This window comes from Vombatus ursinus, unplaced genomic scaffold, assembly GCF_900497805.2.
Source record: "Vombatus ursinus unplaced genomic scaffold, bare-nosed wombat genome assembly UNPS02014175.1, whole genome shotgun sequence".
Lineage (NCBI taxonomy): Eukaryota > Metazoa > Chordata > Mammalia > Diprotodontia > Vombatidae > Vombatus > Vombatus ursinus.
In genome coordinates, this window is record NW_020953953.1 from 1335556 (window position 1) to 1352317 (window position 16762).

General features: G+C 56.2%; 2 protein-coding genes and 1 long non-coding RNA gene across 3 annotated transcripts in view; 1 reads left to right on the plus strand and 2 right to left on the minus strand.

The window, feature by feature from the left end:
* Window positions 1–509: 509 nt before the first annotated feature.
* Window positions 510–6178, minus strand: ZNF628 (zinc finger protein 628). The gene is made up of 2 exons (XM_027860089.1): window positions 4323–6178; window positions 510–3652 (listed from the first exon to the last, which is right to left on the minus strand). Exons 1-2 carry the CDS (start codon window positions 4498–4500, stop codon window positions 630–632), a joined length of 3201 nt encoding a protein of 1066 aa, XP_027715890.1. The 5' UTR covers window positions 4501–6178; the 3' UTR covers window positions 510–629.
* A 2594-nt stretch (window positions 6179–8772) lies between these two features.
* Window positions 8773–12784, minus strand: LOC114041594. The gene is made up of 5 exons (XR_003568933.1): window positions 12752–12784; window positions 12353–12505; window positions 11886–12066; window positions 11280–11380; window positions 8773–11110 (listed from the first exon to the last, which is right to left on the minus strand). It is a non-coding gene; the product is annotated as an uncharacterized LOC114041594 (long non-coding RNA).
* A 500-nt stretch (window positions 12785–13284) lies between these two features.
* BRSK1 (BR serine/threonine kinase 1) overlaps window positions 13285–16762 on the plus strand; it is a 19809-nt gene continuing 16331 nt past the window's right edge. The window contains exons 1-3 of the mRNA XM_027860073.1: window positions 13285–13329; window positions 13693–13763; window positions 13814–13864. Coding sequence (XP_027715874.1) covers window positions 13285–13329; window positions 13693–13763; window positions 13814–13864 — 167 coding nt within the window. The remainder of the gene's footprint in view (window positions 13330–13692; window positions 13764–13813; window positions 13865–16762) is intronic.

The window sequence follows — 16762 nt, forward strand, 5'->3', positions numbered from 1 at the left end:
GGAGACGAGGGAGACGGGGGAGGGGAGACAGGAGATGAGGGAGAGGATACGAGGGAGAGGAGACGGGGCAGGGGAGACAGGGGAGGGGAGACAGGAGACGAGGGAGAGGAGACAGGAGACGGGAGACGGGGGAGAGGAGATGGGGGAGGGGAGACAGGGGAGGGGAGACAGGAGACGAGGGAGAGGAGACAGGAGACGGGGGAGGGGAGACGGGGGAGAGGAGACAGGAGACGGGGGAGGGGAGACGGGGGAGAGGAGACGAGGGAGAGGAGACAGAAGAGGGAGAGGAGATGGGGGAGGGGAGACAGGGGAGAGGAGACAGGAGACGAGGGAGAGGAGACGGGGGAGGGGAGACAACAGGCGGGGGAGAGGAGACAGGAGACGGGGGAGGGGAGACGGGGGAGAGGAGATGGGGGAGGGGAGACAGGGGAGAGGAGACAGGAGACGGGGGAGAGGAGACGAGGGAGAGGAGATGGGGGAGGGGAGACGGGAGAGGAGACAGGAGATGGGGGAGAGGAGACAGGAGACGGGGCAGAGGAGACAGGAGACGGGGGAGAGGAGACGGGGGAGACGGGGTGTCTTTATTGGTAGCCGGGCCCCAAGCTGAGGCTGGGGAGAGGCCAGCCCCATTAGAAGGTGTGCACCAGCTGCACCGCGGGCAGGGCCTGTACTATGTGAATAGACGGCAGCCCTGGCTGGCCAGCCCCGCCAGGGGGCACCGCTGCTGCCCCGGGGACAACCTGGACCACCTGAGGGCTAGGCCCCGCGGGAGCCCCTGGGGGCACAGGGGCTGGGCTGGGAGGCGGGGCCAACAGCTGGAGAGGCGCCCCTGGTACATTCTCTACCAGGTCTGAAGGGGCTGCTGGGGCACTGCGGATGATGAGAAGTTTCTGAGCCTGCGGGCCGGGGTCAGGGGACTCAGCCAGCCCCGGAGGGAGGGTCTCGACCCCCTGCACACAAAGCCTGGTCTGCTCCCCGTCAGCCCCACTCAGTACCAGGACGCTCTGCAGGCCCTCTGCAGTCTGTAATGTCTCAAAATGCACATCCTGAACCACAGTTCCAGCGCTGCCCCCACCCCCGTCACCTGAGCCCGCATCTCCTCCGGGTCCAGGGGCTGTCAGCAGCTCCTCCCCCGCCCCACCCTGCACCACCAGCAGATTTTGGGCTTCTGCTGGCCCACCGGACCCCCCCGGGCTGGCCACTGGCTGGAGCTGCAGGGAAACGTCTGGGGCGGGAGGCAGAGGCTGGAGCTGGACCGCGGTCACTTCCTGTGTGGGCTGCAGGGGCTGTAGTTGGACGGTAGCCACTTCCTGCGCGGGCTGGAGCTGGACCGTGGTCACTTCCTGTGTGGGCTGGAGCTGGACCGCGGTCACTTCCTGTGCCGGCTGGAGCTGGACCGCGGTCACTTCCTGTGCAGGCCGGAGAGACTGTAGCCGAACCCCACTTGTTTCCTGCGGCCCCACCTCTCCGCTGGCCACGCTCTGCAGGACGATGAGGCTTTGCCCCCCGCCTCCTGCAATGCTGCCCCCACCTCCCCCAGGCCCTGGGAGCCAGACCAGCCCGGGCCCTTGGCCCTCCCTCCCGCTGTTCTTGGGGCCCTTTCGGGCCCTAGCCCCAGAGGCCGGCAGCAGGAGGACCTTGGGTGGGGCTGGGGGTGGAGGAGGCGTGGGTCTGGGGGGCTGGACGCTGCTGGGGATGAGCTGGAGGCCCTGGGCCGTCTGCACGAGGAGGAAGGTCTGTGAGTTGGCCGGGCTGGGCCCTGCCTCTAGCGACAGCGTGGCCTGAAGGTGGGGTACGACGTGGACGTCCTGGGTGGCGGCGGCGGCCGGGGCCGGGGCCGGGGCGTGCGTCCGGAGGTGGCGCTGGAGGTAAGCGGCCATCACGAAGCCACGGCCACAGATGGTGCAGGCGAAGGGCCTCTCGGCCGAGTGGGTCCGCTGGTGAAGGAGCAGGTTGGAGGAGTGCGTGAAGGTCTTGGGGCACAGCGGGCAGCGGAAGGGTCGCTCGCCCGTGTGCACCCGCTGGTGCTGCCGCAGGTTGGAGGTCTGCGCGAAGCTCTTGCCGCAGACGCTGCAGGAGTGAGGCCGCTCACCCGTGTGCACATGCCGGTGGCGCCGCAGGCACGAGGTGTTGCGGAAGGCCTTGCCGCACTCCCCGCAGGGGTAGGGCCGCTCCCCGGAGTGCAGGCGCAGGTGGTACTGGTAGTGGGAGGACCACTTGAACGTCAGGCCGCACTGGGCGCAGGTGAAGGCGCGCAGGCCCGTGTGCACGCGCTGATGGATGGCCAGCAGCGACGAGCGCTTAAAGGCCTTGCCGCACTCCCCGCAGGGGTAGGGCCGCTCCCCGGTGTGGTCGCGCATGTGATAGCGCAGGCCCGAGGAGCCCTTGAAGGCCTTGCCGCACTCGGCACACTTGTAGGGCCGGTCGCCGGGGGGTGCCGGGGCCGGAGCCTCCTGGGGACAGGTGACCTCGGCCGCCTCGGCCTGCGGCAGCGGGCGCCCGGCCGCTGCCTCTTCGGCGTGGGCCCGCTGGTGGGCCAGGAGGCTGGCCAGCTGGGGGAAGGCCCGGTCACAGCCGCCACAGCGGTAGGCCGGCGCCCCGGCTGGCCCGTGGCTTTGTTGGTGGCGAGACAGGCCGGCTGCGGTCTTGAAGGCTTTGCCGCAGGGCGAGCAGGTGAAGGTCGCAGGCTGGGCAGCGGCCACCTCTGCCCCGGGCCCCGGGCAGGGCTGGTGCTCGAGCAGCAGGGTCTCGCTGGCAAAGGCCAGCTCACAGCCACCACAGCGGTAGACCAGCTCCACCGTGGTCTCGGCCGCCGCCAGGAAGAGCTCGGGGACCACAGGGGGCAGGGGGGGTGGAGGCAGAGGCGGAGGGGGGGCCTCCGTGGAGTGTGTCTGCAGATGGCGCTGAAGGTAGGCATCGGAGGCGAAGACCTTGCCACAGGGCTCACAGCGGTGAGCGGAGGCCGAGGCCGCGGCCGGCCCGTGGGTCCGCTGGTGGAGGAGCAGGTTGGACGAGTGCGTGAAGGTCTTGGGGCAGGCGGGGCAGCGGAAGGGCCGCTCACCCGTGTGCACCCGCTGGTGCTGCCGCAGGTTGGTGCTCTGGGTGAAGCTCTTGCCGCAGACGCCGCAGGGGTACGGCCGCTCGCCCGTGTGCACGTGGCGGTGCCTGCGGAGGCTGGATGAGTTCTTGAAGGCCTTGGGGCAGTCCGGGCACGGGTAGGGCCGTTCTCCCGTGTGCTGACGCAGGTGGTACTGGTAGTGGGAGGACCACTTGAAAGCCAGGCCACACTGGGCACAGGTGAAGGCGCGCAGGCCCGTGTGCACACTGCGGTGAATCTGCAGCAGAGAGGAGCGCTTGAAGGCCTTGCCGCAGTCCGGGCAGGGGTAGGGCCGCTCGCCCGTGTGGCCCCGCTGGTGGTAGAGCAGGGCCGAGGAGCCCTTGAAGGCCTTGGGGCAGTCCGGGCACTTGTAGGGCCGCTCTCCCGTGTGCGTCCGCTGATGGTGGAGCAGGCGGGATGACCACTTGAAGGACTTACCGCACTCCCCACACTCATACTGTGCTGGCGGTGGGCCGGGAGGGGGGGCTGCCTGCTCCCCAGGCCCCTCAGTGGGTGGAGCTGGAGCCATGTCCAGGTGGGAGCCCACCATGGCACCTGCGAGGATCAGTCAAGGAGCAGTTATTAGGCGCCTTCTGTGTGCCGGGGAAGAATGGCGGGGAGGAGGCACATAAGTCAATATGGTAATGGGGGGGGCAATCAGAAAAGCCTCTCACATAAGCAAGCTGGGGAAAGAGGGGCAGTCTTCCAGGTGGGGAGCTGGGGTGCCTGGGCAAAGGCACGGAGGTGGGAGGTGAGCTGTCACATAAAGGGAACAGGAAGGAGGCCGGGGAGGCTCGAAGGGAGCTTAGAGAGTTCAACCCCTTCTTTTTCCAGAGGAGGAAACTGAAGCACTCAGAGGGCAGCACACAACCTTCTGATGGATCATGGGACCAGGAACTTCTGCTCCCCTCGCTGAGCCTCGGTTTCCCCTTCCGCAAACGTGGGCATTGGCCGCAGTCTCTTCCCTTGGCCCCCATTAACCTCCTGGCCCCCCATTAACCTTCTGGCCCCTTTAAGAAACTGACAGGCGCCTTTAAGAGGGAAGCTTATTTTCCTGCCGATCGAAGAAAGGCCGGTGGGGTGAGACTCCCCTTTAAGAACAGACATCAGGCGTCTCGCTTAGTCCCGCCCCTTCCGGTCGCACCAGCTACGCCCTTCCAGGTCCCTTTCCTCCTTCCCCAACAACACCCCCACCCTCGGTTTTCTCTCTTCCCTGGTTTCTTACCTGCGGCTTCGGGGGGAGGGGAAACGAGGGGCCCCGAATCGGGGGATGCCGGGAAGGTGGGAGTTCCGGGAGGGCCGGGGAGGGAGGACAGCCTCCCAAAGGCCCCGGCGCGAGGCAGCCAAGCTTGATCGGCAGTGGCCGCGCACACAAACTGTCTCCCTCGTGCGTCAATGCGCATGCGCGAACTTGATTGACCGTCCCGAGGACTTCTGGAACCAGTAGTCCCAGCGCCTCTCAGTGGACTACAATGCGCATGCGTGATCCCAGATTTCGCGTCGAGACCGCCTAAATTGTTCTGCTCCACCCCGCTGCGGGTCGTATAACTGCGCACGCGCAATTTTCCACCGGCCGTCCCAGCGGCGCCTTCAAAGACTTGTGGTTCTCCATCACTCCGTCCCTTGCGTCAGTGCGCGTGCTCACTTGCGACTTACTGTTCCCTACTTAGGTCTCAAATCTCGTGTACCTCCCGACGCATGCTTGCCTCATGATGCGAGTTAAGCCAAGGGCCACTGCGCACGCGCCTTTTTCTCTTTCCGCGATTGGGCGCCGCGGCGCCGGTGCACTCTGGGACTTGTAGTTCTTGGGTAGGACCGTCTGATGGCTGTCTTCCCCCGACTATCTGCTAGGGGTGCAGGCGGCTACGCTCCTGGATTCCCCTAGGAAGGACAAAGTTATTGGCTCAAGAGCAAGCCACTTTGGGCCCGGATGCCTTTGAGCTGGTCCCAGTGCCCGGATAAACCATCTGGGGGGCGTCATTCTGCCGCCTTGCCCCGTCCACTCCCCGTGGGCGGGCATGAGATGAGCTGCATGCCAGGGATGGGAGTCTAGAAACACGCCCCTCCCACACACACCCCAGTTACCCACAGACCCCGGATAACCCACTGAATGTGAAACTCCCCCACGGTCGGGCTGGGTGTCACGGGCTGCAAAGTGGGCGCATCCGCAATTTCGTGTTCTTTCCTCTAGCGAAATTAACAAGTTTGGAGGAGAAGTCCACAGCGATGCTCCTCACCCCGGGGAGCCGCGGGGCTCAGGGGATCTTGGCTCTGCCCAGTCAAGCTGCGGGCTGGAGAGGAAGCCAAGCTAACTGCCCCCGCCCCAGCAGGCCTCCACTGCGCCTCACCTTTCCAGACAGCCTGCCCCATTATCCGGCCTAAATGAACCTCCTGCTCTTCCCCACCCCCCCAGACACAATACGCTGCCGCTTTAAACAGCCCTGCTCAGCGGAGGGCACTGAGGGATCCAACCAGGTACCCAGTGGGAGCCTTGGGTGGATTTGAGCCTGAGGGAACTGGCTGCGCAGCTTGGAATAGGCCTTCTAAGCCTTCTCTGGGTCTCAGTATCTCCATCTGTAAAGGGCATAGTGTTGTGTGAAACTTCAAGTTCGTCTTAAAGGCAGAGGGCCCTCTGTCACATTCAAACCATTGAGGGGAATCTGGCTGTTCTCCCCAGCCCCTTCATCCTCTCCGATTCCGGACCCAGTTTCACAAGCTCCCCAGCCTCACCCCCACCTCCCCCTAGCACATGGAACCCAGCAAGACCTGCAGCCCCAGTTCAGCTGCTCAACTGAAAAAGCTGGGCTGTCTTCGGCTTGCCCTCGGATCCCCATAGAACAGCTGGACACATCCCTCCCAATGATACCCTGGAAGAGGAGATGGGGATTGCCAGTGCCCACCTTCAGGGAAGCTCCTCGAGCTTTGGTTTCAGGGGTGGCCACTCTGAGCTTCGGGTATTCTCATTCTCCCACCCCACCCCCCACTACTCACTCGCTCTAAATTAGAAGCAGAGAAAAAGTCTATGGGTGATGAATATAATTGACTGGGTTTGGAGTCAGGAAGACCTGAGTACAAATGTGACCTCGGACTCTTGACTAGCTGGGTGACCCTGAGCAAGTCACTTAACCCTGTTTGCCTCAGTTTCCTCATCTATAAAGTGAGCTGGAGAAGGAAAAGGCAAACCACTCCATCTCAAAATAGGGTCACAAAGAGTTGCCATGGCTGAACAACAACAGAGATATAATCGGGGAGTTCTCCTCCCCACCCCCCACACATACAAGCCCTGGCTAGGGCACACCCGTGGAGCAGACCTAGAGTTGGCCCCTTGCAGTACCACATTTGCACGGGCCTTTTCCGGGGGCCCTTTGACAAAGCGCATGAGCACCCTGAGGTTTCAACTTGGGTTCCATTTGTCATTTTTCCACTCTCCCCACATCCCTGGTGGGGATGTGGGTAGGGGTATGCTGATTCAAAGCTTCATCAGAGCCGAGTGGAGCTGGCAGCTGAGAAGGCCTTAGAAGGAGGGATTGGGCCTCTGCTGGTCTCTTCTGTCCTGAAAATCTAGCCTGGCTTGGAACTTTCTCTCTGGGACTTCCAGCGGGGGAAAACAAGGGACTTCTCCCTCTTTGGCAGGAGTTGTGGTAGTTTCAAGTGCTTGCCTCGGTCGCCTAAATGAGTCTGGGCTTCAGGCTTCTGGCTTCGGGCTGCTTCTCCTGCTCTTGGCCGCTCAGAAGCAAGGCTGACATCAGGGGTGCTCCTGGGTCCCCTCCAGAGGTGGCCCCCGAAGCCACTGGAGTGCCCAAGTCCCAGCCTGGCTGGCTAGGAGCCGCGGAGTTAGAGAGATGGGCCAAGGGAAGGAGAAATGGCTCCCTCAGCAGATGGCCTGGCTCCAGTTTGGATGTTTTGGGCCTCCTCCATCTGGAGGATGAGGAGTTGTGAGTTACTGCCTCAGGGTGCTCTTGGCTTGCCCATCGGTCTTCTCCATCTGAAACTTTTCTGCTTGTGTGGAGGAAATAAAGAGCTGTCCCATACCTGGTCTGCACTCTCTACCTTTCGAGCTTTTTTTTCAGGGAGACCTAGACAGAAGCCAACCTTTAGGTGACTTCCCTAGGGGGACGGGGATGGAGGCACGTAGGGCCAGAGAGTAGAAGAAAAGGAGCCTGCGCCCTCTTGTCAGAGTCCAGCGAGGCCTGAATGTGATCTGAGCATGCCTGGCCAGAGCTGGTGGTGAGACAGCGAGCTGGCCAGCTGCCCTGGGCCCAGCAGGGTGTCCGGGGAGGGTGTCTATGTGCATGCCACCTCCCCCTAGAAGGAAGGAAGCACCTTGAAGGCACGGACCATTTCACTTCTGTCCTTTTGTCACCTTACACAGTACCTGGTGCATAGTAGGTGCTTAATCAATCCTTGTTAATGTCCAGGAAACGCTTTGTAAGCTAGGAAGTGCTACATAAATTGGGTGTTGTTATTATTACTGCCATCCTCATCCTCGTCCCAAAGAGGTGGCTTCAGGAGGAGGAAGGGAACAAATATTTATCAAGTCCCTACTCCATGCCAGCCACTGAGCTAAGTGCTTTGCAAGTATTTAATGCTCACAACAACCCTGGGAAACGGGTGCTCTTATTGCCCCATTTTACAGTTGTGGAAACTAAGGCAGACAGAGGTTAAGTGACTTGCTGAGGCTCATACAGCTGGAAAGTGTCTGAGGCTGGATTTGAACTGAGGTCTTCCTGATTCCAGGCCCAGCGCTCTATTTCTCAAGATGGCTGCCTTGAGAGAAGGGGCAACAGCGGGGACAGAGCTTAAAAATCATCTTATTTTGTGGATGGAAAGACAAGAGTCCCAAACTAAGATGCCAGGGACAGTTGAGGAACAGGAAAGCCAGCCTCTGGGGGCCGGAAAGCAAGGGCAGAAGAAGGGAGCTGGGGCCAGCGGGAGACACGGAACACTGAGTGCCTGGCCGTGGGACCCTTTTCCTTTAGGGACTCAGTTTCCTTTTTTGTAACATGAGGGGGTTGATCTCTTCCAGCTGTAGATTTTTCAACAGCTCCTCCAGGCGTGCTTTCCACTACTATTAGCAGTTGGCAGGGCTGTCGGAGGTGTTCAGGGAGGACTACCTCCTCTGGTTTGAGGGATGTTCATCCATCTTTGGGGTCCACCTTCACCCAACTCTCACCCGTGCCTCCAAGAAGCTGCACCGAGCCCAGTGGCCGCACCCTGCTAAAACCGTCTTGGCTGATGGGCTCAGCCAGCTTGAGGGTAACCGATGGGCCATCGGGAAGTTAGAAGGCTGTCTACCCCAACTATGTGAAGACTTCCCCGGTCAAACGGGCAGCTCCAATGGCCACGAAGGCGGTGCTTGGAGGTTAGTCAGCCATCAAAGATGCCAAGGTCCTCCACTGCATCCTGAGCCCTCCACAATCATCTTGCGTTTTGTCTTGCCCCTGGACGGCAATGACTGGAGGAGAGTTGTGCGGTTCTGCCTCACTTAAATCCAGTTCACAGAGGAGTCAAAATATCACCCATGATGTCATTGGGCCTTTTTAAAAAAGAAGGATGAACACCAAAAATCAGATGCTATCAATGAGTCAGCCAGACTTAATTAGCTTCTAGAAAGTGGTGCATCCAAAGTCAAGTCAAGTCAGCAAGAATTTATTAAGCACTTCCTATGTGCCAGGCACTGTGCTGGGAATACAAATGTAGAAGTGAAGAGACAGCTTGCCCTCAAGGAGTTTACATTCCAACGGTAAAAGACAATAACATGAAGGGAGTGGGGAGGGGCGTGATAGAGAAGGAAGTTCAGAGAGTCAGGAGTGGAGTCTGGAGAGACATGAAGGTCCCCCTGCTGTCCCCTGCCTCAAGAAAACCGTCTGTGCACATTCTCACACGAGTGTGTACAGGGTCTAGGGGAAAGTGAGCCCAAGCTTAGACCCCAGGTGCAGACTCGGTAACTTGGAGCTCCAAGAAGTCCTTTTGCTGGAGGGCTCCTTGGAGAGCCCCCAGTCGGTTTTCGTGATTTCATCCAGACCGTCCTTGGCTTCCCGTGCAGATTCGGGGGATGCTTCTTGGCCATCAGTAGGAAAATGGCAAGTCCAAAACCTTCCAGTGCTCCGATGTTCTTGAGGTCCACCCCTGGCCCGGGGCATGGGGAGAGGAGGTCAGTCCCAAGGGGCTGTCTTGGCTGAGGGGATGGGGAGAGGAGGCCAGTCCCATGGGGCTTTCCTTTCCCCAAGCATTGGCTGGAATGCTGTCTCCTGGCTTACCACTTGCTTGGATCTCCAATTCCCCGGGGTAAGTGGAATGGGCTTCTGACCCCACCTTTAAACTGGGAATGTACTCCCTCCTCATCCCTACCCCCCCCCAGGGAACCCTTTGCCCCTTCAAAGGCTTGTTCAATACCAATGCCTTCCAGATGCCTCTCCTGATGCCCCCCCACCTGTCAGTTCTTCCCCTATCCCTGTACCCCATAATGATTTGGTACATATCTTGCATTAATTTTCAGCATGGATTTGCTCTTCTGATTATGATGGAGCCTCCTTGAGGACAGAGCCCGTTTTTGTCTTTTCCTGACACATAAGGAGGACAGAATCAATGCTAATTGAATTGAGAGTTGAGTTGAATTGACTATTCTCCCCAAACACAGTGTGGGTCTGAGTACTCACCCCGAAGAGTTCCCTCAGCAACTTTAGGAGAGCGGATACATGCAGTGAACATTCAGAGGCATTGAGTGTAACCATGGCAACTCATGCTCCTCACATGGCCTCCAACCTCTGACCTCTGACCCTGCTGATCCACCAACAGAGCCCTCAGGGCTCCCAGGGGCCCTGCATCCAGCTCCGAACTGCTTTCTCCACAAAGTGGGGACCAGCTGGACTTTTTTTTTTTTTAACTTTCCCTCCCTTCTTTCTCTATCTTCCATTTCCTCCCCAAATAGCTCGTTTTTGCTTTCAGAATTACTCTTTCCTACCCTCTGATCACTTCCCCATTTGGGGACAGCATATATATCTTAGTCCCCTACGCATATCGGATACCAAGATTTTTTCCTAAATTTTCCTTTCTTATCCAAACTGAATTGATTTCATTCATGCAGAAGCTTTTAAAGTTCATGTAATCAAAACTAGGCCAGGTAGCTTGCGCAGTGGATGGAGCTCCAAGCCCTGGAATTGGGCTCAAATCTGGCCTCAGACACTTACTAGCCATGTGACCCTGGGCAAGTCATTAAAAATTAGAGCTCTCTGTCCTTGTCCCCATACTGCACGTGGAATTTCCCATCTTTATCAAACAACCTTTTCAGCTACCAGACATAAGTAATCAATCCACTGTATCCAAATATTAAGAAAAAAAAAGGGAACTTGGTAAGGTGAGCCCATTCGGAGCCCTCTGCCTCTGGCCATCCCAGATTCCTTCCACTTACCTTTCTGGAGATGGGAGATCAGGGTATTTAGGGAAAGGCCTGCAGGTGCCCTCACCAGCAGATGGTGAAGAGAGAATACAGGCGGATATGTTTGAGGCCCCGCCTGTGCTCCAAAGAGGACAAGCCAGAGACACAGAGGGTGTGTGGGGGAAGAAACATATTCCCCCCACCGCTGGCGCTTTGCTTCATGGAGTCTATGACGGCTGCCATTCTCCAGCACTCAGGCTCCCTTCTCATTCTTATCCCTCCTTTTGCTCCTGGCCTGGTTATTTTAGCAGCACTAACGCCAAGAAGCTTGTGCAGCGGCCACACCCGGGGAACTGACAGGCCTCAGACCCGTCATGAGTAAGGGAACGTCTACCCCAAGCACGTGAAGACTTCCCCCGCTGGGATGGGCACATGAGAACAATTGGTTCCGGCAATGAAGGTGACTGAAGCAGATGACCTCAGTCCAAGGTCATCCCCTGTGTCCAGAGCCACGGCCAGTTGTCTTGACTTTTGTTCTGCCACTGGACTTCAGTGACTCAGGAAGAGGGCAAGGCTGATGACCTTGTGTAGTTCTGCCTCACTTCAATCCAATTCATGCGCCTATGATTGGTCCTCTGAAAACAAAGGACGAACAACAATTTTGTTACCGGTTGCTCTCTTGCCTCTGGTCCTCGGCACTACAGGTAGAGACGAGTTGGAGACATTCTCACCAACACTGCCTGCCTGCCGAGTCCCAGAATCTTAACCTGCCCTCATCACTACCTCTCTCACATAGCAACTCACAAGTCTGCTTCCCAGTGTCCACTGCACAGGGTCCGAGAGCCACAGGCCAGGTGCAAAAGCTCTTTGCTACCCAAGGTCAGAATGCATGACGGGAAGTCCTGCTTCAGGACAAAGGAAAAGTGAACTAGGGATCCCAGCCTCGGAGACCCTTGTAGAGAGATCTCAGAGACTCCCATTATCCTTCAGTTTTGTTTTGCTCTGTGATAATATCTCAAGGCTCCTTAGCTCCCACAGAGATGAATCACCATTGTAGAAACACTGACTCCATCAAGTATATCCATATGTATATAACTAGTGCATATGTCTATGCATATGTGGATACGTGTATGTATGTGCGTATATATATATTGCGTGTGTGTGTGTGTGTGTGATATATATGTATATGTAGGGGCAGCTAGGTAGTATAGTGGATAGAGGGCTAGGCCTGCAGTCAGGAGGACCTGAGTTCAAATCTGGCCTGAAACACTTACTAGCTGTGTGACCCTGGGCAAGTCACTTAACCTTGTTTGCCTCGGTTTCCTCATCTATAAAATGAGTGGGAGAAGGAAACGGCCAGAAAACCCCAAAGGGGGGGTTACGATGAGTTGGATGTGATAGAACAAGTACCTTTTTGTACAGGCCCGCAGTCGATGCGCTGCCTGAGGAGCTATGGAGCGCGCCATTCTTGGAGGTGCTCCAGCAGAGGTTGTGACACCTTCTCATGAATGCTGTAGAGGGGCTTCCCGTCCAGACGCACGTTGGTCTAAATGGCCTCTAAGGTCACCCCCAGCTCTGAGATCCTGTGATTCTGCATGAGCACAGAGGCAAATATGCAGAAGGCAGGCCAGCCCCACCATCCCCTCGATCTTGGCATCTTCCTGCCTGAATGTACCGTCCGTTCCCACGCCTGCACCTGCCATAGCCAGGCAGGAGAGGCAATGGAAAGGGGGCCCAATGCGGGGGGAGGTGGGGTCCCAGGGCGTGGGGATCCTGGGACCTGCTCCTTTAGTCTGCCTAGGAGGACCCTGACCTAGGCGGAGCCTTCCCAGCGATGGGTGAAACTCCCCCCTACACACAAGGGCCCCTGCTCTCACCTTCTGGGAAGGCTTAAGTCAGGAGACAAGGTCCACCCAGCTCAGGGCCTGGGCCAATGGGGCAGGAACCTGGGCAGCCTCAAGCTGTTCCTCAGCAAGGGAGACCGAGACAGCAGTGACTGAGTCAGAGATAGGAACTGAGGCGAGAGAACACTAAGAGATCAAGAGCCCAAGTAAGAGTCAGAGACTGAGCTCCAGAGACAGAGAGATACCAAGATAGAGATCCACGGAAATTATTGGAGTATGAGTCGGTCCAAAGCATCCCCCACCCCTCACAAGGACATACAGAGGCCAGAGGGAAATAGGCTTGAGCTCAGAGGGCCCATGTGGCAGATGGCAAAAGTCACAGCTGTGGATGGAAATCTTTGTCTCCCTTTGGAGAAACCCATGTATTCTTACCTGATAACGATTCTGTAGTTTTTTAGTTGTACCTGACTCTTGGTGACCCCATTTGGGGTTTTCTTGGCAAAGATACTGGAGTGGTTTGCCATTTCCTTCTCCAGCTCATTTTGCAGATGAGGAAACTGAGGCAAACAGGGTGAAGTGACTTGTCCAGGGTCACCCAGCTTGGAAGCGTCTGAGGCCGGGAAGACGAGTCTTCCCGACTTCAGTCCCAGGGTTTCATCTGCTGTCCCACGCAGCTACTCCTACCTGATAAAGATTTCAGGCCACATAGCTTCTTGTTAATTGATTAATTGGTATTTCAATGTAGCGTCCGCCGCTTACAAACCGTAGATTGCTTTGCCACCCTTCTAGTGCTCTATCAATGTGGGGAAGATAAGGGCTCAGGCAGGTGGCAGGGAGCGAATAGGAAAGCCCCGGTCCAAGGGTTGACTCTAAGAAACAGGAGGAATCACTCGCCACTTTCAGCTGGGGAGGGCCCCAGGTATCCTTGCAGGAGAAGGCCTTTGTCAAAGCCCAGAGCATAGTCTATGATCCCCTCTCAAGAAATCTCTGAAGCTCCCGAGTGCCTCCAGGTAAGACATAGGCTCTTCTCTTGAACATTTCCAGCCCTTCCCAGTTGAGTCTTAACTCACCTTCTTCACTAAGTCTCCGTTGCCCCCCTCTGTGCACTGACCTGCCTGTCCTTCTCTACACACAACATTCCGTCTCTACGCCTTTGTACACACTGCTGTTTGTCCTTCATTCTCCAAGGGGACCAGTGATGTCGTGGGGTGGTGTCTTGACTTCGGTTGGACTGAAGTGAGGTGGGGCTGTGCAAAGTCATCAGCCTCTCTCTCTCTTCCAGTCAGCCAAGTCCAGCGGCGGGACAGAAGTCAGGATGACTAGTGATGACCTTGGTGTCTTCCGTGTCTGACTAACCTCTAAGCACCCTACAGGTCTGCTTCGGCTACCTTCATGGCCTTTGGAACGCATCTGCCGTTCTCATCTGCCGGGGAAGTCTTCACAGGCTTGGAGTAGACACCCCACTAACTCACCCCACTAACTCCTGAGCTTTAGCACATCGGCCAAGGTGTGGCCCCTGTACCTTACAGCTTCTTGGAGCCCCAGGTGAGAGTTGAGCGAAGGTGGACACCAGAGGTGGATGAACAGCCAGAAAAGCATTGAGCAGCCCTCACCCCAGAGGCGCTAGTCCTCCCTGAACACCCCATCCACCCCAGGTTTCAGCACATGCTGTATGTAGCTCATGCCTGGAATGCTCTTTCTCCTTACCAACAACTCTCAGAATTCCAAGTTTCTCTTAAGGCTCAACTCAAAAACTACTCGTTGACTTTCCTAATCCCACCCTCAAAATACTTTTGATTTATTTCGCATATATAGTTATTCACATATTGGTGTTTTGATGTTTTCCTACCCAGGAAAAATCCAGTCATTCTCCCCCCTCCCCTCATGGTCCATGAGGGCAGGATGTTTGTGTTTTTGTCTCTTTCCCCAGTGCCTGGCACATAGTAAACACTTAATAAAGGTCTACAGATTGATGGATGGAGTTGAACCTTTAAGAAATAAAGAGGGTTCAGCAGATAGAGATGGGGTAAGCCAGGTCCATTTGAGGGCTGGGGAACAGCATAAGAAAAACCTACATGTGAGAAAGACCAAAGTGGGAACGGTGGATGAGAGTGTGGCTAGAACACAGAATATCTGAAGAAAAGCAGTGCGAGGTACTATCGGAAGAAAGATCGTGGAAGGCCTTCAATGTCAGGGTAATCCTAGTAGTTCACACTACCTTGTAAGTGATGGCAACCAACAGGGACCTCTGTCTTTGACTAGCGGAGTGATGTGATCAGAGGAGCGTTAAGAAGACTAGTCCAGAATGATCGTGGAGGAGTGATTGGGAGACCCGAGGCAGGGAGATCAGCTAGGATGATACATAGTTTATTCAGGAAAAGCTGAGGGCCTGAACATTAGGAGGGACTGGGGGAGTGCACAGCAAACGTCCCAAGATGTATCCTGGAAATGGAAACAACAGACGCTGGCAAAGAACTGCATGTAGAGCATGAAGGACAGAGAAACGTTGGTGAAAACTCAAGGGTATTGGGAAGATTGACAGAGGCGCTCCATCCTCATCCCTCCTGCTCCTCCTCGTCCTCCCTCACTGGCCCCATTGCCCTCCTTCCCTCAATCTTTCCTTCTGCCCTGCACCCCTTATTTTTTTGTCCCCTTCCCTCTCACTCTCCATGTCCCCACCGTTCTCTCTGTCTCCATCCCTCTTTCTGTCACTCCAGCTTCCTGGCTTCATCTATATACTTTCTCTCTCTCTTCCTGTTTCTCTCTCTCTCTCTCTCTCTCTCTCTCTCTCTCTCTCTCTCTCTCCCTCTTTCCCTCTCTGTCTCTCTCCCTCCCTTTCTCTGTCTCTCTCTCTCTCCTCTCTCTCTCTCTCCCTCCCTCTCTCCCTCTCTCTCTCTCTCCCTCCCTCTCTCTCTGTCTCTTTCTCTCTCTCTCCTCTGTCTCTGTCTCCCTCCCTCTCTCTCTGTCTCTGTCTCTCTCTCTCTCTCCCTCTCTCTCTCTCCCTCTTTCTCTCTCCTCTCTCCCTGTGTCTCTGTCTGTCTCTCCTTTCATCTGTCTCTACATCTCTTCACACCACACCTTGGGCTGCCATCCCATCCTCTCAAATACTTCTCTGTTTTACCATCTCTCCATTTTTGGTTATGTCTCACTTTACCTCTCAGTTTCTCTGTGTCTCCATCTCTCTCTCTCTCTGTTCCTTTGTCTATTTCTCTCCGTATCCCTCCATCCCTTTCTCCATGTCTCCATGTCTATCTTCATCCCTCTGGAGCCTCTGAATCTCCATGTCCCTCTCTCTGACTCTCTCCAACCTGCTGTCTCTTTATCTCTGTCTATCTTTATCTCTCTCTCTGTGTTCCTTTCCCATGTTTAGCCTGGAGGGGAGAGGACTTGGAGAGACATGATAGCTATTTTCCAGTATTTGAAGAAATAACATGTGCAGTGTGTGGGGGGGATTAGACCTGGAGGAATGGGTGACAGTTATAGAGAAGTAAATTGGAGGGGGGCATTAGGGGGAGGGTGTGAGGAAACACTCTCAGGCAATGAGAACTGTCCCAAAGTGGAATGGATTGCCTTGGGAGATGCTAGGTTCTTTAAGCAAGGGTGGGCTGGATAACCATTTTCTGGACATACTGTAGGCTGTGGTGGTGGGGGTCATTTAGGTGGAGCAGACGCCTTTGAGGTCCCTTCCAGCTGAGTTTCTCTGATCTCTGCCTCTCTGACCCTCTGACACTCCTCATCTTACACTTTTTTTTCCCACCACTCTCTTCAAATCTCTCTGCATCTTTCTCTTTTCATTATTGTCTTTCTTCATCTCTCTTTTCATCCCTATATCTGTGTCTCCCCATCCCTCTCTCTTCATTCCTCTTTATCCTATCTCTCCATCTCCCACTTTGTAGCTCTTCTATGCCTCTCTCCATCTTTACATCCTTTTCTCTCCATTCCTGTTTCCAGCCTTCTCTTTTATCTCTCCTTGCCTGTCTTTCTCCATCCCTGTTTCTTTATTCCCCTCTATCTCACTCCATTCCTCTCTCTCCATTAACCTCTCCCATCATCTCTTCCTCTGTCTCTCTTTATCCCTTCATCTCTCTATCTAAATTTCTTTTTCTGTCCATCCTTCTCTCTTTCCAGCCTCCATCTCTTTACGTTCTTTTCACTGTACCACTCCATTCATCCTTCTCTCTCTATCCATCCTTCCTCCAGTCTTTTTCTATCCCTCTCTCTCCACCTCTCTCCCCTCCATACTTCTGCCCACCCCTGACTCCAAGGTGGTCTCCCTCGGCTCCCCCCATCCCCGCCCCCCCTCGAAAGGGTTAACTTTGGGGAAGGGCCCGGGAGTCCCCGGATGGTGATGTCAGCGGGCGAGAGAGAAAGGACGCGGTGGTGGCGGGGGGAGGCGGAGAGGAGGAGGAGGAGGAGGAGGAGGAGGAGGAGGAGGAGGAGGAG

What these genes read in the sequence shown, in the direction of transcription:
- ZNF628 (XM_027860089.1), bottom strand. Translation starts at nt 4,500, where the DNA reads ATGCGCATTGACGCACGAGGGAGACAGTTTGTGTGCGCGGCCACTGCC. An exon ending in CCCTCCCCCCGAAGCCGCAG is followed by an intron (nt 3,653 to 4,322) that starts GTAAGAAACCAG and finishes TGATCCTCGCAG; the next exon opens with GTGCCATGGTGGGCTCCCAC.